The 22,538-nt window shown below is 45.1% G+C and overlaps 1 protein-coding gene across 1 annotated transcript; it reads left to right on the top strand.

Annotated features, from left to right (window-relative positions):
• Window positions 1–459: 459 nt before the first annotated feature.
• METTL24 (methyltransferase like 24) lies at window positions 460–22,211 on the top strand (the record flags this gene model as incomplete). Its single annotated transcript, XM_038760878.1, is given in 10 exon segments — window positions 460–500; window positions 502–532; window positions 4,852–4,991; window positions 6,044–6,135; window positions 6,138–6,258; window positions 17,405–17,600; window positions 17,603–17,675; window positions 21,345–21,396; window positions 21,823–21,880; window positions 22,158–22,211. Coding segments are annotated over 10 exon segments (858 nt in total), but the record flags the coding sequence as incomplete, so codon positions are not given.
• Window positions 22,212–22,538: the final 327 nt, after the last annotated feature.

Below are 22,538 nucleotides of genomic sequence, written 5' to 3'. Positions count from 1 at the left end.
TGGATATATGTTTGTACATATTTATTACTCTATTTATTTCTTTATTTTACTTGTACATATCTATTCTATTTATTTTATTTTGTTAGTATGTTTGGTTTTGTTCTCTGTCTCCCCCTTTTAGACTGTGAGCCCACTGTTGGGTAGGGACCGTCTCTATATGTTGCGTACATATTTATTACTCTATTTATTTATTTTACTTGTACTTATCTATTCTATTTATTTTATTTTGTTAGTATGTTTGGTTTTGTTTCTCCCCCTTCTAGACTGTGAGCCCACTGTTGGGTAGGGACTGTCTCTATATGTTGCCAACTTGTACTTCCCAAGTGCTTAGTACAGTGCTCTGCACACAGTAAGCGCTCAATAAATACGATTGATTGATTGATACTACTACTACTAATAATAATAATGATGGCATTAAGTGCTTACTATGTGCAAAGCACTGTTTAGGCTCTGCGATGGCATATTGGTCTTCAGCCGTGGGCTGGTGCCACTCAATCCCTGAAGGTTCCTGAGCTATATCAGCATAGTCCAAGTTAGATGTCTTACTTTCATATTCTCTGTGGATGGCGGCGTTTATTACTCTATAATAAATAAAATTATCATGATGGTATTTGTCAAGCACTTGTTCTGTGTCCAGCACTGTTGTAAGCGCTGGGGCAGATACAAACTAATCAGGTTGGACAAGATCCGTGTCTCACGTGGGGCTCGCAGTCTTAATCCCCATTATACAGATAATAATAATAATAATAATAATAATGGCATCTATTAAGCGCTTACTATGTGCCAAGCACTGTTCTAAGGTGATCAGGTTGGCCCACGGGGGGCTCGCACTCTTAATCCCCATTTTACAGATGAGGTAACTGAGGCCCAGAGAAGTTAAGTGGCTTGCCCAAAGTCACACAGCTCATTGGCAGAGCCGGGATTTGAACCCATGACCCCTGACTCCAAAGCCCGGGCTCTTTCCACTGAGCCACGCTGCTTCTTTAAATGAAGTAACGGAGGCACAGAGAAGTGAAGTGACTTGCCCCGGGTCACCCAGCTGACAAGTGCCAGAGTCCTGCTGACCCCGAGACTGTGAGCCCACTGTTGGGTAGGGACTTCTCTATATGTTGCCAACTTGTACTTCCCAAGCGCTTAGTACAGTGCTCTGCACACAGTAAGCGCTCAATAAATACGATTGATGATGATGATGAATAAATACAATTGATTGATTGATTGATTGATTGAAACCCACGCTCTATCCACTAGGCCACTTTGCTCTTCTGTCCAGTCAGAGGCGGCTAAAACGACCTGCCTTCTTTATTGAAGCAATTTATTCCTTCAAGAAACACCACGTTTGGAATGTTTTAATAACCATTGTTAGAAAATTGGACTGGAAAGTAGCTGACATTACAACCTTCCGGATGTGTTGTAACCTTAGTGGAATTTTTGGTGACTTTTGTGACTAGCCCATTTATTAAGCAATTAAACTTTCGAGCAAGGTCCGGCTACTTGTTTTTCAAGGCTCGCTGCGTATTTGAAAGAATCTGCCTTTTTAGCTCCCCACTGCAATCTCTTAGAAAAAGTGAATTGGGTTGTCCGGGAAAAGGAAATGTGCTGACTGGAAGAATGAACCATCAATGAACATACCGAAAGCATAAAGCATATAACATAAAGCATATAAATATTTATTTATTTTGCCTGTACATATCTATTCTATTTATTTTATTGATTGATTGATTGATTGATTGATGTTAGTCAACCTGAATTGGCCAAATTCTTCCCAAAAGTTGAAAAACCACTAGAACAATCAACACAACAAGCTCCTACTTCTCCAGTCTTCCGCAAAGACTCACAAACCGTATGATTCATTCCTTAATATCCTAACAGTAATAATAATAATTGTGGTATTTGCTAAGTACTTTCTATGTGACAAGCACAGTAATAATAATAATAATGGTATTTGTTAAGCGCTTACTATGTGCCAAGCCCTGTTCTAAGCGCTGGGGTAGATACGAGGTAATCAGGTGGTCCCACGCGGGGCTCACAGTCTCCATCCCCATTTTGCGGATGAGGTAACTGAGGCCCAGAGAAGTGACTTGCCCAAAGTCCCACAGCTGACAAGTGGCGGAGCCGGGATTAGAACCCACGACTTCTGACTCCCAAGCCCGGGCTCTTTCCACTAAGCCACGCTGCTTCTCAGTGCTCTGCACATGGTAAGCGCTCAATAAATACAATTGAATGCACACACACACACACACACACACATATATATATATATATATATATATATATATATTTATATGTAGAAAAATGATTTTTTCCAGAGGTTTGGGGGCAGATCATAATTTCTAAGCCTGCGTGGAAACATATCTCACAATGCAGTCGCTTATCTGTGATTTCCAGGAACCTATCCCGGCTGTAATCGTGGTTGACGCCTGCAGAATTATAACCGTCAGCCCCCGGCCGATTTGCTCGCTCATGGGCAGATGCTGAGAAAAAAGTAAGATGAGAGAAAGGAAGCCATATAGGTCGAGAAGGAGAGAAAACAGAAAAGGGATCCAACCTTTAAATGGATCGGAGCAGGAGAGGGGGGAAAACTGGAGGAAAGAGGGAAGATGGGAAGCCAAGGGCGAGACTGGAGCATGGTGGTGACACATCTGAGCAAATAGAAAAAGTAGGAGGAAGAGCTGGGCACATGAATCCCTAAGATCAGGGAGAGAAATAATATTAATAATAATAATAATAATAATAATAATAATGGTATTTGTTAAGCGCTTACTGCATGCAAAGCACCGTTCTAAGCGCTGGGGAGGTTACAAGGCGATCAGGTTGTCCCACGGGGGGCTCCCAGTTTTAATTCCTATTTTACAGATAAGGTAACTGAAGCACAGAGAACTGAAGTGACTTGCCCATAGTCACACAAATGATAGTTGGCGGAGCCGGGATTTGAACCCATGACCTCTGACTCACGGGTCGGAGCCAGGCCTACAACCTACTGCGCCTTCCCGCGCAGACTCCAGGAAAGTATGAACAGAAAAGGCAGGGACACGAGGATGGTAAAACGCGGCTAAAATTCCGGTTTAGTTTTTATCTGGTTCAACAGATAAAGGGCAGGGGATGCGTAGCTTGCTCGGAGACTGTAGACGGTCCTTTGACCGGTGGTGGTGGGTTGATTTCGGATGGGCGAGTGGGGTGTAGACCGGGAGATGTCTCAGAGCTACAGTTAGCCAGCTGCTCGTGTTTGTATTTTGTCAGGCGTGCTTGACTGAGCAGACTCTTGGCCCTGGGCCCTTTGGGGATTTATTTATTTTTTTTTAGCGCGGGCTGCAGTTCAGCAGGACGTGGGCTCTGTTCCGCTTAGCGGGGCTTATTGGGAAAATGAAATAAAAAAAAATAACAACCCAAAGACCGACCGGTTGAATAGAAAGAGCCCCGCTTCGTGGAATGGTGGGAGCAATAAAAGCGGGAAGGCGCGTGGCCGAGTGGTTAGAGCCCGGGCTTGGGAGACAGAGGACCTGGGTTCTAAGCATCATCATCATCCATCATATTTATTGAGCGCTTACTATGTGCAAAGCACTGTACTAAGCGCTTGGGAAGTACAAATTGGCAACATATACAGTCCCTACCCAACATTGGGCTCACAGTCTAAAAGGGGGAGACAGAGAACCAAACCAAACATACTAACAAAATAAAATAAATAGAATAGCTATGTACAAGTAAAATAAATAAATAGAGTAATAAATATGTACAAACATATATACATATATATAGGTGCTGTGGGGAAGGGAAGGAGGTAAGATGGGGGGGATGCAGAGGGGGACGAGGGGGAGAGGGAGGAAGGGGCTCAGTCTGGGAAGGCCTCCTGGAGGAGGTGAGCTCTCGCTCGGGGGGTCGCGTAACTAATCCCAGCTCTGCCACTTGTCTGCTGTGTGACTCCGTTTCTCTGTGCCTCAGTTTCCTCATCTGTAAAATGGGGATTAAGACTGTGAGCCCCCCGTGGGGGACGGGGACTGGGTCCAACCCGATTATCTTATATCTACCCCAGCATTTACTACAGTGCTTGGCATATAGTCAGCGCTTGACAATACTATTATTATTATTATTATTATTGTTATTAAGTGCTAGGTGATTGGGGGCTTAAGGGCCCCACAGCCAAGTGAATAGGTGTGAAGCAGAGGGAAAAAGGTTTCGTACGCCTGCTATACCTGGGTTTGTTATGTCATCCCGTGAAATGAAATAATTCTCTGGATTTTGGCTGTTCAATCAATCAATCAATCGTATTTATTGAGCGCTTACTGCGTGCAGAGCACTGTACTAAGCGCTTGGGAAGTACAAGTTGGCAACATCTAGAGACAGTCCCTACCCAACAGTGGGCTCGCAGTCTAAACAGGGGGAGACAGAGAACAAAACCAAAACCTACTAACAAAATCAAATAAATAGAATAGATATGTGCAAGTAAAATAAATACATAAATAAATAGAGTAATAAATGATCATCATCATCAATCATATTTATTGAGCGCTTACTATGTGCAGAGCACTGTACTAAGCGCTTGGGAAGTACAAGTTGGCAACATATAGAGACAGTCCCTACCCAACAGTGGGCTCGCAGTCCAAAAAGGGGGAGACAGAGAACAAAACCAAAACCTACTAACAAAATAAAATAGAATAGATATGTGCAAGTAAAATAAATACATAAATAAATACAGTAATAAATCTGTACAAACATATATACATATATACAGGTGCTGTGGGGAAGGGAAGGAGGTAAGATGGGGGGTTGGAGAGGGGGATGAGGGGGAGAGGAAGGAAGGGGATCAGTCTGGGAAGGCCTCCTGGAGGAGGTGAGCTCTCAGTAGGGCCTTAACAGATCTCCTGCGGGGCCACGGATGTGGACAGCCTGACCGATCTCTCCGGAATCACACAAAAGCCGCGGCCCGCCTGCCTCGATGACAGATTCGGCCTCGTTCACCGAATCCAGAACAAAAGATGCCGTCTCCACTCAGTGGGGTGCGTCTTCTATCTGAAAAGGGGGGCGAAGGAAAAAACAAAACGCTTTCTTCAGCCCCAATTCCCCCGAGCTGTGGCCCTCTGAGGTCTGTCACTCGGGTTCGTGGGATTTCAAAGCCGCTCTTTTTCTTTCAAGCACCCCATTTCTCCTTCCTCCCCTGGCAGGAGGCCAGCCCCATTTTTCAGCATCAATCTGAGTCCTACAGCGATAGCTGAAGAAGTCGGAATTTAACGTCCTTATGGCGAGAGGGGAAAGATTCTGGGAAAGTGAAAATGGGATAGATGAGGTTGGTGTTTTTGTTTGGAAGGAATCTCAAAAACACCGGGGTCACCGACCCCACTGTGGGTTCTAAGCGCTGAGTTTCCTGATTACGCTTTTCGGGAAGACACACATGAGTAGCAGGCGGGTAAAATATTCAACAGTTTAGCTTGGAGTTGGATTTCTGGGCTCAGGTCACAGGACCTGGGTTCTAAACAGTGCTTTGCACATAGTAAGCGCTTAATAAATGCCATCATCATCATTCAGTGTAACAGTACGACACATTCCCTGCTTCCCCAAGCGCTTATACACTGCTCTGCATGCAATAAGCGCTCAGTAAATACCGTTGATTGGTGGTTATTATTATTAATAATAATAATAATAACGATGGTATTTGTGAAGAATTCACTTTGTGCCAAGCACTGGTCTAATAATAATAATAATAATAATGGCATTTACTAAGCGCTTACTATGTGCAAAGCACTGTTCTAATAGCTGGGGAGGTTACAAGGTGATCAGGTTATCCCATGGGGGGCTCACAGTCAATCCCCATTTTACAGATGAGGCAACTGAGGGCCAGAGAACTTAAGCGACTTGCCCAGAGTCACACAGCTGACGAGCGGTGGAGCTGGGATTAGAGCCCATGACCTCCGACTGCGCCCGCTAATTCTCATAAACGCCCACAAAATTCCCCAGGCACGCGGGAGCTTGGAATGGTCCGCGTCGGGCATTTAAGTCTGGTTTCCTGAACGGAGCTTTCGATTCTCCCTCCTTTCCCCCGACCCCGTAACAGACTGGAAAGCGACGACATGTATTTTGAAGTCGACGTGGCCAAGGAGGGGTGCGAAGCGCGTCGTTTCGATCCCACCATCCGATCCCCTCATATTCCTGCATTGACTGGCGGGACCCCAATCCAGCCGCCCCCGCTCACCCACGACATCTCGGCGCTAAAAAACTGGGCGACATCTTAAACCAGTTTGGACACTACAGGTGAGAGGCTGACGTTGAGTTTTGAGGCGATCCGCGAGATGATTTTTTGCATTATATCGTATCGTATTTTTTCGATAATAGTTTGGAGACGCGGCGAGGCCTAGTGGGGAGCTCTGCCGGCTGCTTGCTTAGTGACCTTAAGCAAGTCACTTCACTTCTCTGTGCCTTTGTTTTGTTGCCTGTCTCCCCCTTCTAGACTGTGAGCCCACTGATGGGTAGGGACTGTCCATATGTTGCCAACTTGTACTTCCCAAGCGCTTAGTACAGTGCTCTGCACACAGTAAGTGCTCAATAAATACGATTGACTGACAGGGGACTGTGTCCAATCAGATTTGCTTGGAACCACCCCCACCGCTTAGTACAGTGCCTGGCACATAGTAAGCGCTCAGCAAAGACCGTAACTTTTTTTAATCCCCATTTTACAGATGAGGGAATGGAGGCCCAAAGAAGTGAAGCGATTTGCCCAAGGTCACACAGGGAGACTTGTGACAGAGTCAGGATTAGAATTCAGGTCCTTCCGACTCTCAGGCCCTGTCCACTCAGCCGGGCTGCTTCTCCTAATAATCTTTTTTTTTTTGGCATTCCGAGGTAATCGATACCCACAAAATGGTCTGTGGTAGACAGAACACAAACCGGTTCTTCAACAAATATAAAAAATACAGGAGGCCTCTGAAAGTCGACTTGAAATCGTTCCTACTGTTATCAAGAGAAAAGAGTTTAGGGAAAACAAAAAGAACAAACAAGCAGGAGGAGCCCAGAATTAGAAACGAAAACAACGTCAGAGTCGCAAATATACCATCTTTCCCAGAAACATGTGTTCCTAAAAGATGGCGGGGCGCCTGCCTGAATTTGCTCGTCCTGTCGCGAGCCCTCGCTTGCATTCTGTCACGATGCACGTGCAATATTTTAAATGTTCTAAAAATATTTTTAAATCGCATTTAAAGTCAGCGGGAGCTACTGCAGCACTAGCCCCGGGCCTGAGCTTTTAGACTGTGAGCCCAATGTTGGGTAGGGACTGTCTCTATATGTTGCCAACTTCTACTTCCCAAGCGCTTAGTACAGTGCTCTGCACACAGTAAGCGCTCAATAAATACGATTGATTGATTGATTGATTGAGCTGAACATTTATCCATTCGGTCAGTCGTATTTATTGAGCGCTTACTGCATGGAAAGCACCGTACTGAGCGCTTGGGAGAGCACAGTATAACAACAGATACGTCCCGGGCCGGCCGAATGCCAGAGAGGTTCAGTAATGCGACCGCAAAGACCTTTCCAAACTTTCTCCGGGCGACCCAGGCTTAGAATAGGACAGTTTACATCCTCCCGTCATTCATTTTTATGAAAGTCTTCAATAACGAAAGTGACCTAATGAGAGATTCATTCGCGTTTGCCAACTTTTAGAGGCCGTTAAGATTCCTCAGTTCTTCCTTCACATCTTCCAGGGTGAACTTTTGAAAAGATCCCGGCATTCGGGCTCTGCTTTCCTAGAAGCATTCCTCTTCATCATCAATCGTATTTATTGAGCGCTTACTATGTGCAGAGCACCGTACTCTTTGAGACCGAACCGGCGGCAGAGGGAATGCCGAAAGCTGGCCGTGTTTGTTGTCGATTTTCACATGCCTACAGATGCGGCCTAAGAAGAAATGGGCTCTGGAAAAGTTGAGGGGAAAGTAGCGTTTTTCAACTTCCGAGTGGATTTGAGAAACCGAAAGCTTCTCCACCGTCTTTCTCCCAGAAGGATTTGGATTCAGTGGGAATTCGGAGTGGGTTGTTTTTCCCCAAACTCTGCCGAAATCTCCTGTTCTAAAGCGCTCAGGCAAAATTGGCGTCAGGACCAGGAGGGATGAATAACTTTTCTGAGAAAATAACAGAAGATACTGATGACTCTCTTGTCTTTAGTGGTAATCGTGTTTGGATAGTAAGTGTTTAGTGTGTGCAAACAAGCGTACTAAGAAATGGAAAGATCATGGTCCTGGGAGTCAAAGGGCCTGGATTCTAATCCCAGCCCTGCCACTTATAATTATGATGGCATTTATTAAGCGCTGACTATGTGAAAAGCACTGTTCTAAGCGCTATGTGACCTTAACTTCTCTGTGCCTCAATTTCCTCATCTGCCAAATGGGGAATCAATACCTTTTCTCCCTCCTATTTGAGATCATGAGCCCCTTGTGGGAAAGGGACCGTTTCTGACTAATTATCTTGTATCTACCCCAACGCTTAGTACAGTGCCCGGTGTATAGTAACGACTTTTTTTACGGTAATTGTTAAGCGTTCACTATGTGCTGGCACTATACTAAGCGCTGGGGTAGATAGAAGCTAATCAGGTTGGACACAGTCCCTGACCCATGTGGGGCTCACCCGCTTATCCCCGTTTTACGGATGTGGTAACTGAGGCACAGAGAAGTGAAAGCCTTGCCCAGGGTTGAACAGCAGACAAGTGGCAGAGCTGAAATTAGAACCCAGCTCCTTCTGATGTCCAGGTCCCTGTGTCAGAATGATGTAATTCTATAGAACAATAAATAATTTCCTGTACCGAAAGAAATAGTTATTTGCATGTAGCCTGAGTTTAGCCCAGACTGAAGTGTTTAGAAAATGAAAAGTTGCTTCGATTTATCCTTGTGATTAAGTTACTCAAATTAACTCAGATGTAATATTTAATGACTACGAAAGTCCTTCCCTTCTCTCACAAAATCATCTGCGTTGCTGCTAACCTGAGTGGAATTCAAGTAGCAAATTCATTTCCCATCATCTCTGATCATTCTACCACTTCCCGTAAGTGGAAAGGACGATGCGAAATAAACCTTACGCTGAACATTTTGAGAGATGAAAGGGGGTGAAAAAATAACCTGCCTCTGGATATTAATCGGCCACCTTTGTTATGAAGGCATGTCCTATATTAAGCAGCAGGTTAAAAGAGTAATTTCAGATTTCTGACTCTGAAATGCAGGCATTTTCTATAAAACTGAGTTGACATCCGTTCGCTGACCTGCCACACAGTTGATTCTTTCTGTAGAATCGAGAATAAATTAAGCTTCAAGGAAAACTAAAAACTACAATGCTGCTTTTCACGATCCCTTTCAATGATGTGCTGGGTTCTCAGAGCGTTGCCTTCTTGTTTTCAATTTTTTCATTACCGCTTAAACTGTAGCACAGTTGAATCGAGCCCACAACGGGAAGATTCTCGAGACGAAATTCCTCCACCCTTCATTCCCTGTGCTCTACAAACACAAGTGGAATTTTTTCCTCTGTTTTTGGTCCGTAGTCTGATTCCGCAGGGATCAGTTTTCTCCTCCCGGCTCCAGAGCCTGGTTTCTCAGCCTTAAGAGACTCCGGCACCAAAAAGAAATGTGTCTTCTGAGTTCCGGAGGTTTACCCGCCGCGGCCCAAAGAGCAGGTGGGATTCGCTCGGCCGGGCATTTTCCGGATGGCGTGAATTGGGAGGAATTTGATACGGAGATTAAAAGGCGAACGGTCTAAGGTTGCATTGCTTAGCTGGCTCTCTGTCTGTACACGAGTCCACACGTCTAAAATACGAGGCATAAACTCGCCACTCATATTTAATCAGCGCACGGTCACGTTAATGTCACGGTGGGGAAGAGGCAGGTGTGTGAATTTCGACGGCATTAGGGCCCGAAAACCTACCGGCAGGATGATACGAGGCGGCGGGTTCCCTGACCTGAAAGTGAGGGTATAAATCCAAATGCTTTTAAATTCTGTATTATACAGGACTTATTTATTCACATTAACGTCTGCCTCCACCTCCAGACCGTCAGCTCGTTACGGGCAGGGAAACGTGACTGCTAATTCTGTTGTAACGTACTCTCCCCAGCGCTTAGTACGGTGCTCTCCACATAGTAAGCGCTCAGTAAATACGATGGTTTGATTGCTGCCTTATGCATTGGATCCTTTTTGAAGAAAAGCCCGATCTTCTCTTACAGGATTATCGAAAACTGAGGCTGGAAAAATGGGGGATTTTAGGCTTATGCATTTGAAGAAAAGCCCGATCTTCTCTCACAGGATTATCGAAAACTGAGGCTGGAAAAATGGGGGATTTTAAACAGACTACTACTATCATCATCAATCGTCGTCAATCGTATTTATTGAGCGCCTACTATGTGCAGAGCACTGTACTAAGCGCTTGGGAAGTACAAATTGGCAACATATAGAGACAGTCCCTACCCAACGGTGGGCTCACAGTCTAAAAGGGGGAGACAGAGAACAAAACCAAACATACTAACAAAATAAAATAAAAAGAATAGATATGTACAAGTAAAATAAATAAATAAATACTAAAATAATAAATAAATAAATACTACTACTAATAATAATAATGGTGGCATTTATTAAGCGCTTACTGAGGCTGGAAAAATGAGGGATTTTAAACAGACTACTACTAATGATAATAATGATGGCATTTATTAAGTGCTTACTATGTGCAAAGCACTGTTCTAAGCGCTGGGGAGGTAACAAGCTGATCAGGTTGTCCCACGGGAGGGGGCTCACAGTCTTAATCCCCATTTTACAGATGAGGTCACAGAGGCCCAGAGAAGTGAAGTGACTTGCCCAAAGTCACCCAGCTGACAGTTGGCGGAGCCGGGATTTGAACCCATGACCTCTGACTCCAAAGCCCGGGCTCTTTCCGCCGAGCCACGCTGCTTCCCAGTATGCTACATTCAGTCTTATTAAATTTCTACAGCTCATCTTGTCTTCAGCAGGATCTTTCTCCGATATAAATTCACAAACACACACACACACACATCTAGACTATGAATCCGCCGTTGGGTAGGGACCATCTCTATATGTTGCCAACTTGTGCTTCCCAAGCGCTTAGCACAGTGCTCTGCACACAGTAAGCGCTCAATAAATATGATTGAATTTATATATATATCATCAATCGTATTTATTGAGCGCTTACTATGTGCAGAGCACTGTACTAAGCGCTTGGGAAGTACAAATTGGCAACATATAGAGACAGTCCCTACCCAACAGTGGGCTCACAGTCTAAAAGGGGGAGACAGAGAACAAAACCAAACATACTAACAAAATAAAATAAATAGAATAGATATGTACAAAATAAATATATATATATATATATGTATATATATATATATATAAATTAAAAAATAAACTATGGTATTTGCTAAGCACTTTCTGGGGTAGTGTGCTAAGCGCTGGGGTAGATACGAGGTCATCAGGTTGGAGACAGTCCCTGTCCCACATGGGGCTCACAGTCTTCATCCCCCATTTCACAGATGAGGTAACTGAGGCACAGAGAAGCGAAGTGACTTGCCCCAGTGTGCACAGCAGACAAGTGGTGGTCCGCCTTTCCCATCAGTTTGTACGCTCCTTGAGGACAGGGACTGCGTCGACACACCCTTTTGTCCTCTCCCAAGCGCTTAGTCCAGTGCTCTGCACACAGTAAGCGCTCAATAAACACGACCGAAGGAATGAACGAATGCAAGATCTGCAATCTGAGGGAAGGTATCAAACGATAAGAGCTGTATCCCCCATACAATGGATTGTATCGGTCAATCAAACAATTATATTTATCGAGCTGTATGCAGAGCACTGTACTGAGCGCTCGGGAGAGCCCAGTATAAGAACTGGTAGACAAGTTCCCTGCCCAAAACGGGCTTTCGGTCTTGAGGGGGAGACAGATATTAAACATAAATAAATAAATTAGGGATAAGGAGAAGCAGCGTGGCTCAGTGGAAAGAGACCGGGCTTTGGAGTCAGAGGTCGTGGGTTCAAATCCCGGCTCTGCCAACCGTCAACTGGGCAAGTCACTTCACTTCTCTGGGCCTCAGTTCCCTCATCTGTTATATGGGGATTAAAACTGTCCCCATGGGACAACCTGGTCACCTTGTAACCTCCCCAGCGGTAAGCGCTTAACAAATACCAACATTATTATTATTATAAGTGCTACGGAGCTGAGGACGGGTGAAGAAAGGGTACAAATCCGAGGGTTATATGTATTTTGAGCAGGCTTTACTTTGCGAAATGCCTATTCTTTGGCACCTCTCAGACTCTACCTTTTGAAAGACCGATTTTAGCCGTTTGAGACGCACTGCAGAGTGGTAATTACCGACGGAGGAGTCACTGGAAGCAAAGCATAAATGAGGCCTGTTCCCTAGGCAACACTATGGAATATTAAAGTACGTGGCCTCTCAGGTGCCTAAATCCACGTTCAGAGTCTCTGCTATTCCGGGTTTCGGCTTCCTCCGGAAACGAATTTATCCCGTGGAATTTTTTCTTTTGAAAAATGGAGTTTCGGCCCTCTGACACTCAAACTAGCCCCTCACGTAGAGGGGTGGTGGGTTGCAGGGAGATGGATTGAGAAAAGGGCAGGGGCTAGTAAATTGGGCAGTAATAATAAGTATGGTATTTGATAAACATTTCTTTTGTGCTAAACGCTGAAGTAAGCACTTAGATAGAAGGGGAGGAGCAGCGTGGCCTAATGGATAGCGCCCGGGCCTGGGACTCTGAAGGTCTCTCTGCCACTTGTCTGCCGTGTGACCTTGGCCAAGCCACTTTACTGCTCTGTGCCTCAGTTTCCCTCATCCATAGAATGGGGATTAAGACTGCGAGCCGTATTTGGGACAGGGACTGTGTCCAACCCGATTATCTTATATTCGTTCAATCGTATTTATTGAGCGCTTACTATGTGCAGAGCACTACCCCGGCACTTAGTACAGTGTCTGACACATAGTAAGGGCTTAACAAATACCGTAATTAATATTATTATTAGAAGGTAATCGGGGCCCGTGGGGGGGCTCTCAGTCTAGGTAGGAGGGAGAACACGGATTGAATCCCCATGTGCAGATGAGGGAATTGAGGCCCAGAGAGGTTAAGTGTCTTGCCCAAGGTCACACAGCCTCATGTGGGACAGAGGAGGAGTCCAGCCAAACCTCTGACGTTCGGATCAATCAATCAATCAATGGTATTGATTATTCATTTTATTTTATAATGGCATTTATTAAGCACTTACTATGTGCAAAGCACTGTTCGAAGCGCTGAGGAGGTTACAAGGTGATCAGGTTGTCCCACTGGGGCCTCACAGTCTTCAATCCCCATTTCACAGATGAGGGAACTGAGGCCCAGAGAAGTTAAGCCCAAAGTCACCCAGCTGACAGTTGGCGGAGCCGGGATTTGAACCCAGGACCTCTGACTCCAAAGCCCGGGCTCTTTCCACTGAGCCATGCTCCTTCTCTATCATTATTATATCCTTACACCTGATTGCTTCTTCAACCTGTAATTCATTTTAATGTCTGTGTCTCCCGCTAAATAAGTTAGTTCCTCGAGGGCAGGAATCAAATCTACTTACTGTATTTAATTCACTTTAGTACGGTTCTCTGGGCACGTTCGGTGAATACCACTGACTGATTGATTACATCTGGTAACTTTTATCTTCTCTCATGTGCATACTTGACTCTATAGGCACTTAAACGACATTTATCGAATACTTACTGTGTGCAGGGCACTGTACTAAGTGCTTAGGAGAGTATAATACAACACAGTTGGTCGGCAGATAGGTTCCCCCACTATTGATCGATTAATCAATCAATCAATCAATCGTATTTATTGAGCGCTTACTGTGTGCAGAGCACTGTACTAGGCGCTTGGGAAGTACAAGTCGGCAGCACATAGAGACGGTCCCTATCCAACAGCGGGCTCACAGTCTAGACGGGGGAGATGTTCCAATAATTCCAACAATAATTCCAACAACGTTCCAACAATTCCAATGTTCAATGTTCTGAACCTTTGCTGAGAGTCGAGGTTCTTCCGTACCGTTGACCTTGAAGAATATTAAATGTAATCGTTCCTTTAAATCGTTAATTTAATGCCTTTGGATGAATGAACGAAGCCTTCCGTGAGGTATTTGGCCTCGAAACCTCCCCCTTTCCGATAGCTCAAGTTCCAGTGTAGGGATTGCCGGCGTGTGAGGAAGGGAATTGGACTATCCCGTATTTGAAATTTACGGTAGCGTGCGGCTGATTTTACCTTATAGCAACGAGCGGCAAATGTGTGCTCTTAATTGAAAATAGCGGGAGGAGGCGTTCAGCACGACGCCATTAGTTGGAACATCTGCTCTCTAAGGAACCAAGCGGAGTTTGGCAGCTCTCTTCCGAAGACTCGAGGCGACGGGCTTCCTTGTCCTTTGAGAAGACAAAGTAATTAGAGAAGAATAATGATGGTATTTGTGAAGCGCTTACTAGGTGCCAAGCGCTGTTCTAAGCGCTGGGGGTAGATACAAGGTAATCAGGTTGCCCCACATGGGGCTCACAGCCTGAATCCCCATTTTAATAACAATAATAACGACGGTATTTGTCCGTTCATTCATTCCATCGTATTTATTGAGCGCTTACTGGGTGCGGAGCACTGTACTAAGCGCTTGGAAAGTACAGTTCGGTAACAGATAGAGCCAATCCCTATCCACTCACAGGCTAGAAGGGGGAGACAGACAACAAAACAAGGAGATAGGCATCAATAGCATCAAAATAAGAAGGATTAAGCTATATACACATCATTAATAAAATAAATAGAATAATCAATATGTACAAATATACAAAAGTGCCGTGAGGCTCGGATGTATTGGATGCTTACTGTGTGCACAACAATGCTTTACATGCTCGGGAGAAATAGTCTGATTCCCTTCCTTCAATAACCTTACAATCTAGTGGGCAAACTCTATTTTTGCCCGCTAGAATAGTGAATAGAACAGGAGTTGAATAGATTATAAAATACATTATGGATGAGAAGATGAAAAAAATTAAGTAATAGGGCATATCAGATCTGAGTGTTCCAAGAGCTTGTGACTAATCTCAATATGTGGTTGCAAAAGAATTGCAATTAAAAACGATTTACTGGAGCGGCAGCGATGTGTGCATGACCCAATGGCGATTTTTCGAAGACCGATAAACTGCGCATTAAGGCCTGCCGGACAAATAGCATCCTTTTATTCATTTACGATAATAAAATGCCTTCGTATGCCATTCACGGCAGTACTGGAAATTAACTCCGTGACATAATTATGGTAATGTGAAGTTACGAAACTTGAGCCCAGAGCGCATGGAAATGAGGACTAAAAGGGGAAATTTCATGTTTTGCTCATCCCCTTCTGTCATAACAAACTCCCAAGCTGAAGAGAACACTAGTTGCATACGCTACGTTTTACAGTCCTTAGGTTTGGGGAAGCAACTTTGCTTGGTGGCAAGAGCTTGCGCGTCCAGGGACCTGGGTTCTAATCCCAGTCTGCCGTGTGTCCTTGGACAAGTCACTTCCCGTCCCGGTGCCTCGGTTTCCTCACTTTTAAAATGGAGATTAAAACCTACTAAATCAATCATATTTATTGAGCGCTTACCGTGTGCAGTGTACAGTACCGCGGAGTTGGTAGACACATTCCCTGCCCGCAGTGAGCTCACGGTGTAGAGGGGGAAATAAATAAAAATAAAAAATTATGCCTAAGTTCTGTGGGGCCGAGGGAGGGGTAAATAAAGGGGAGGCGAGGGGTTAGTGGGACGAGATCTGTAAAGGGAAGGGGGACGGAGTGGGTTGAGTTCGGAAGAGAGATCGGTGTCGAAGGCATCGATTCGGTCATCGAGGGAAGGGAGTTTGGATATGGAGATTAAATGGGGCCTGGTGAGTTGAGAAAATCGGATGGGCTCAAAAGACTGGAGGTCTCTGTGGGGGAAAAAAACCCATTTGTGGGGAGGAGGTGTGTGGGAGGGAAAGCACATGAGGAGCGCTACAGTGTTCTCCACACAGTAAGCGTTCAACAAATACGACTGATTGATTTATTTTACTTGTACATATCCATCCTATTTATTTTATTTTGTCAGTATGTTTGGTTTTGTTCTCTGTCTCCCCCTTTTAGACTGTGAGCCCACTGTTGGGTAGGGACTGCCTCTAGATGTTGCCAATTTGTACTTCCCAAGCGCTTGGTACAGTGCTCTGCACATAGTAAGCGCTCAATAAATACGATTGATTGATTGATTGATTGATTGATTCCTCCCTTCAAGGCCCTGCTGAGAGCTCACCTCCTCCAGGAGGCCTTCCCAGATTGAGCCCCTTCCTTCCTCTCCCCCTCGTCCCTCTCTCCACCCCCCATCTTACCTCCTTCCCTTCCCCACAGCACCTGTATATATGTATATATGTTTGTACATATTTATTACTCTATTTATTTTACTTGTACATATCTATGCTATTTATTTTATTTTGTTAGTATGTTTGGTTTTGTTCTCTGTCTCCCCCTTTTAGACTGTGAGCCCACTGATGGGTAGGGACTGTCTCTAGATGTTGCCAATTTGTACTTCCCAAGCGCTTAGTACAGGGCTCTGCACATAGTAAGCGCTCAATAAATACGATTGATTGATTGATTGATTGGTGTGGAGAACTCCAGCCAGTGCGCTAAAAGGATTTTCTTACCGTTCCAATTAATCTGATCCCGGAGCTTCCTGGCTCTTCGACGTTTACCGGGCTCCTCATGTTTTCTCTTCAGCGAGCCAGCTTTGAATCATCACCTCCTTCTGGGAAATAATCATTCTCTCTCCCTTCGCCCACTGCTCTGCCTGTTGAAGCTCTGGAATTTTCCCCAATTCCAATTTGCCGGCTCTTCCTTCCCTCCCTATTCTTCGGAGGGCAACAGTTTTCCATTATCTCCCCCTTTTAGACTGTGAGCCCACTGTTGGGTAGGGACTGTCTGTATATGTTGCCAATTTGTCCTTCCCAAGCGCTTAGTACAGTGCTCTGCACATAGTAAGCGCTCAATAAATACGATTGATGATGGTGATGATTATCAACCATTTAAAGGTACTTATTGAGCAATTACGATGTGTACAGCACTGAGCTAAACGCTCTCCTGACTTCTCATGACCTGGAATGCTTTTCCCTCACTTCCCATATTTCTGTGGAGTTAAAAGCTTTTTTTTGGAACAGTGTTCGTTAAGCGCTTACTATGTGCTACACACTATGCTGAGCACTGGGGTAAGATACAGGCTAAACGGGTGGGACCCAGTCCGTGGCCTACACGGAGCTCACAAGTCTTACGTTTTGCAGATGAGGTCACCGGGGCACAGAGAAGTTAAGGGATTTGTCCAAGGTCACACAGCAGAGTGGCAGATCTAGGAGCACAGAGAAGCTAAGGGATTTGTCCAAGGTCACACAGCAAAGCCGACTTGGAAAGCGCGGGGTGGAAAGTTTTGGACAATCCGATTCTGGAAGACGTCCCGGAGCAGACTGGGCAACCGGTCTTCGAGATCCACCTCCACTGGCCTGGATTTGAGGTCGGCGGGAACGACAGCAGCGTTGTCCGATTCTGGTACGGTCTCCTCGAAGAATTAGAGCGGAGGGCTTTTAAGCTTTTTTTATACTTACAAAAGATCTGTCTAAGCCTCAGATCTTCCTGAAGAAGGAGGTCTTCAATTCCAGTAGCTGCTACACACACACACAAAATGGAAAGAAAGAAAAGCAAATACATGGAAAAGGCAGGCTCTCTTTTCAATGCTAAGAACAGAGTGGCAACAAGAAAATATCAGAAAAGGACATAGCCAGGGCCTGCCTGTTACTTCTTGGGGAGATCATCATCCATTGTATTTATTGAGCGCTTACTATGTGCAGAGCACTGTACTAAGCATCACTCTTTGGAATCGAAAGTCTCAAGGGACCCCAAAACGACCAAGAGTTGAAAAAGTTCCTTCTTTAGGCGGCCCGGTAAATCCTAAAATCAAAAAACTCAACGCTGACAAATATGAACCATCAATTTTGAGCCGTCCTTACACAGAGGAGCAGCACGGCCCGGGAGTCAGGAGGTCGTGGGTTCTAATCCCGACTCCGCCGCTCGTCTGCTGTGTGACCGTGGGCGAGTCACTTCACTTCTCTGGGCCTCAGTTACCTCATCCGTAAAATGGGGATTGAGACTGTGAGCCCCACGTGGGGCTGTATCCAACCCCATTTCCCCAGCACTTAGTACAGTGCCTGGCACATAGCAAGCACTTAACGAACACCCCAATTAGTATCATCACGACGCTGGATTTCTTTTCGCTTCCAGATTATTACCAACCAAAGCCAGTCGATCAGTCAATCGATGGTAATAACTGAGTGCTTACCGCGTGCAGAGCGCTGTACTAAGCGCTTGGGAGAGTACGCTACAACAATAAACAGATTCCCTGCCCACAACAAACTTAGTCTTTGAGGTCCTTCTTTGTGGGAACATTCGAGGTCAAAATTCCCCCTCCAGTTGGCCAACACAATAATACCATCAATTGTATAAAACTTTTATTTTCCATTACTTATTTCGTTTAATAATTAATAATAATTATGGTACTTGTTAAGCACTGTTCTAAGTAGATACAAGTTAATCAGGCTGGGACTCACAGTCTTATTTTACAGATGAGGGAACTGAGGACCAGGGAAGTGAAGTGACTTGTCCAAGGTCACACAACAGACATGTAGATTTAGAGCCTAGGTCCTTCCCAACCCCTCAGGTCCACGGTGTATTCACTATAAGCCGTCCTCGCAACATCCCCGTGAGGGAGGAAAAAACAGGCACTTAGTACCTCATTTTTTAGATGAGGAAACCTGGGAATAGGGAGGTTAAGTGACTCGTCCAAGGTAAGCGCTTAGTACAGTGCCCTGCGCACAGTAAGCGCTCAATAAATACAACTGAATGAATTCCCCAGCAGGCCAGCAACAGAATTGGAGTCAGGATCCAGGCCACCTGATTCCCCAGATTTCCCTGCCTCCATTCGACTTGATGATTTATTTTTCAGGGTGATCCCGAACGTTAGTCCGGTGCTCTGCACACAGTAGGCGCTCAATAAATACGATTGATGATGATGATGGTTAGATCAGAGCTGTTGGCCGGTTCTCCCTGGGTCCGATGACCCAGAGGGCATGTCTGTTTATAGCGTTTCTCGCTTGTTCCCCTGATGGATTTTTAATAAAATGTAAAACTAAAAGCGGTGGTATCCTTATGGTATTTTTTAAAACCGCTACACGTCGTGCTAAACACTGCGGTAGAGACAAGTTAATCAGGTTGGATACGATCTGTTCCTCATCTTCTAGACTGTGAGCCCACTGTCGGGTAGGGACCGTCTCTATATGTTGCCAACTTGGACTTCCCAAGCGCTTAGCACAGTGCTCTGCACACAGTAAGCGCTCAAGAAATACGACTGAAGGAATGAATAGGGCTTGCAGCCAAACTGCTTCCTCCTCAATTGCACAGAGTGCATTTTATTATTGTTAATATCAATCATCAATCGTATTTATTGAGCGCTTACTGTGTGCAGAGCACTGTACTAAGCGCTTGGGAAGTACAAGTCGGCAACACAGAGACAGAGACTACTATTACATTATAATATGTAATAATAGTAATTGTGGTATTTGCATTTTATTATTGTTAATATTATAATATGTAATAATAGTAATTATTATTACTATTATTAATAGTAATAATAACTACTCCCCTCGTACCCCTCTCCATCCCCCCATCTTACCTCCTTCCCTTCCCCACAGCACCTGTATATATGTATATATGGTTGTACATATTTATTACTCTATTTATTTATTTATTTATTTTACTTGTACATTTCTATCCTATTTATTTTATTTTGTTGGTATGTTTGGTTCTGTTCGCTGTCTCCCCCTTTTAGACTGTGAGCCCACTGTTGGGTAGGGACTGTCTCTATGTGTTGCCAATTTGTACTTCCCAAGCGCTTAGTACAGTGCTCTGCACATAGTAAGCGCTCAATAAATACGATTGATTGATTGATTGATTGATTGATTAATTGTGGTATTCGTTAAGTCCTTACTTTGTGCCCAGCTCTGTGACTACAGATTGGGTTGGATACAGCCCATGTCCCACACGGGGCTCACAGTCTTCCTCCCCATTTTACAGACAATGTAACTGAGGCACGGAGAAGCGAAGTGGCTTGCCCAAGGTCACCCAGTAGTCATTCATTCATTCAGTCGTATTTATTGAGCGCTTACTGTGGGCAGAGCACTGTACGAAGCGCTTGGAAAGTACAATTTGGCAATAAAGAGAGACAATCCCTGCCCACAAACAGGATTGCAGTCTGGGCGGGGGGGGAGACAGCAAAACAAGCGAACGGGCATCAATTATTATAAATCATCATCATCAATCGTATTTATTGAGCGCTTACTATGTGCAGAGCACTGTACTAAGCGCTTGGGAAGTATATATTATAAATAAATAGATATAAACATATGTAAGTGCTGTGGGGCTGGGGGGGGAGAGGAATGGGAGCGAGTCGAGGTGACGCAGAAGGGAGGGGGAGCTGAGGAAAAGGGGGAGGCCTAGATAAGTAGATAAGCGGCAGAGTCAGAATTAGAACCCAGGACCTTCAGACTTTCAGTCTCAGGCTCTGAATACTAGGCTATGCCGCTTCCTTGTCTAAAAGGATTCTGTATATTGACTGAAGGAGAACCCAGGGGTAAGGTGGGAACGCCTGTTTTTTGAAGATTTGTTGACTGGCCGTTCTCGGAACACTGTTTGGGGTTTTTAGCCGAATGGTTTCTACCCCCGTTTCCATCGTTGAAATCACCGGTGTCCCAGGAAAGTATATTCTGGTATTTCTTAAAGTCGCCTCGCAAAATGGACACTTGCTCAGGATTGGCGAACTGGGTGGGCAGGAAAATAAAACACGGACGTCACCCACGGGCAAGGAAAAGGGGCTGAGCACGGGTCTGGGGCTCTCGGGATACTTGTCCACTTCTGAACACCACGATGAAGGGCGTCATCATCATCAATCCTATTTATTGGGCGCTTACTGTGTGCAGAGCGCCGGACTAAGCGCTTGGGAAGTACAAACTGGCAGGATGCCCGGGGAAATTTGGGGTGGCAGTGGTGGCCCGTCTTGTAGCCCCTTTGGCCATTTCTATCGGCCTGACAGTAGCAGTCGTACTAGAAGAGTGGCTTCCACGATGCCCAAGATTCCCTCCCCGAGTCAGATAATAATAATAATAATAATGGTGGCATTTGTTGAGCACTTACTATGTGCCAATCGTATTTACTGAGCGCTTACTGTGTGCAGAGCACTGTACTAAGCGCTTGGGAAGTACAAGTTGGCAACATAAGGCACTGAACCACGTGCTGGGGTGGATACAAGCAATTTGGGTTGGACGCATTTCCCGGCCCAAGTGGGGCTCCCGGTCCCGATCCCCATTTCACAGATGAGGTAACTGAGGCACAGAGAAGCGAAGAGACTTGCCCACAGCGGAGCCGGGAGTAGAACCCAAGACCTTCTGTCTCCATGCTCTATCCAGATTGTGTACACGGGGAAGGGGAGAACACGGACTATTTTATATCTTTTTGACGCAGCGTTGGATTACTTCCCCAATCTATGTCATTTTTGCGTACAAATAGCCCACCGCCTCTTTTTAGAAACCTTCTCCTGCCCTTCTTTGAACACACCCTCCTCCCCCTCCCACAAACCCAGAAATTGGGAGAAAGCCAGAGAAGGGGACGGGGAAAAAACTCACGTATTTCCGACGCCGCTACTTCTTCCCAGGATCCCGGGAGCTCTCGTTATTTGCCACAGCGGCCGACGTTCTTTGCTTTTGAAGAACCCGAAGCAGGTTAAAAACCTCCGCTTTAGTTCGCTCGCGAAAGAATGCCGACAGCGTAAAGCCATTTCGATTATTAACAGCAGAGAACTGCGGAGCAGAAATTAATTTCCGCACAAGGCAAATATCCGTCGCTCTGCTCTTTTTTCTGCCTTCGTACCTAGGCACGATTTCTTTCTCATAAACCCCCTTCTCGAATGTTAAAAGTAACAGCTGAGGACGCACAGAAAGGCGACATTTTCTATTCTATCTATTGAGTAAAGGAGGCAACGAAGAGAAGCATTTCACAACTGAGTGAATTTGATGCCCGTCAAAGTTTCCGATGATGCTTCAAGAAAATCTTCCCTTGGTATTTCTACAAGAAACCGGCTCCATTCAAACTGGTTTGAGAGAGTGTGCGTAGCCCGTTTTTTTTTTTGTGGCCAGGGACTGTCGCACTAAATCCACTCCCCCTTTGTCCCCTTTTCCATTTCACCATTAAAACTGGCCAATCAAACGCTCCTCCAGATCCGTTTTACGCCATCATCTTGTTTCCGACGGATCGCTTTAATTTTAAAAGAGAGAAATCCATCTTTCAATAAAGCCCCTCCATCTTCGTCGACTGTGAAGCTGAAGAAACCATAAACCAGCATTTACTGCAAAAAGTTTTTATTTTAAAAATACGCTCTTCCGAGAGACCCGCTTTTATGTACAGTTATCTAGCTCTGAAACGATAA

The sequence above is a fragment of the Tachyglossus aculeatus genome, chromosome 19, assembly GCF_015852505.1.
Source record: "Tachyglossus aculeatus isolate mTacAcu1 chromosome 19, mTacAcu1.pri, whole genome shotgun sequence".
NCBI lineage: Eukaryota > Metazoa > Chordata > Mammalia > Monotremata > Tachyglossidae > Tachyglossus > Tachyglossus aculeatus.
The sequence above is the reverse complement of the archived record's forward strand: the minus strand, read 5'-3'. Positions and strand labels throughout refer to the sequence as shown.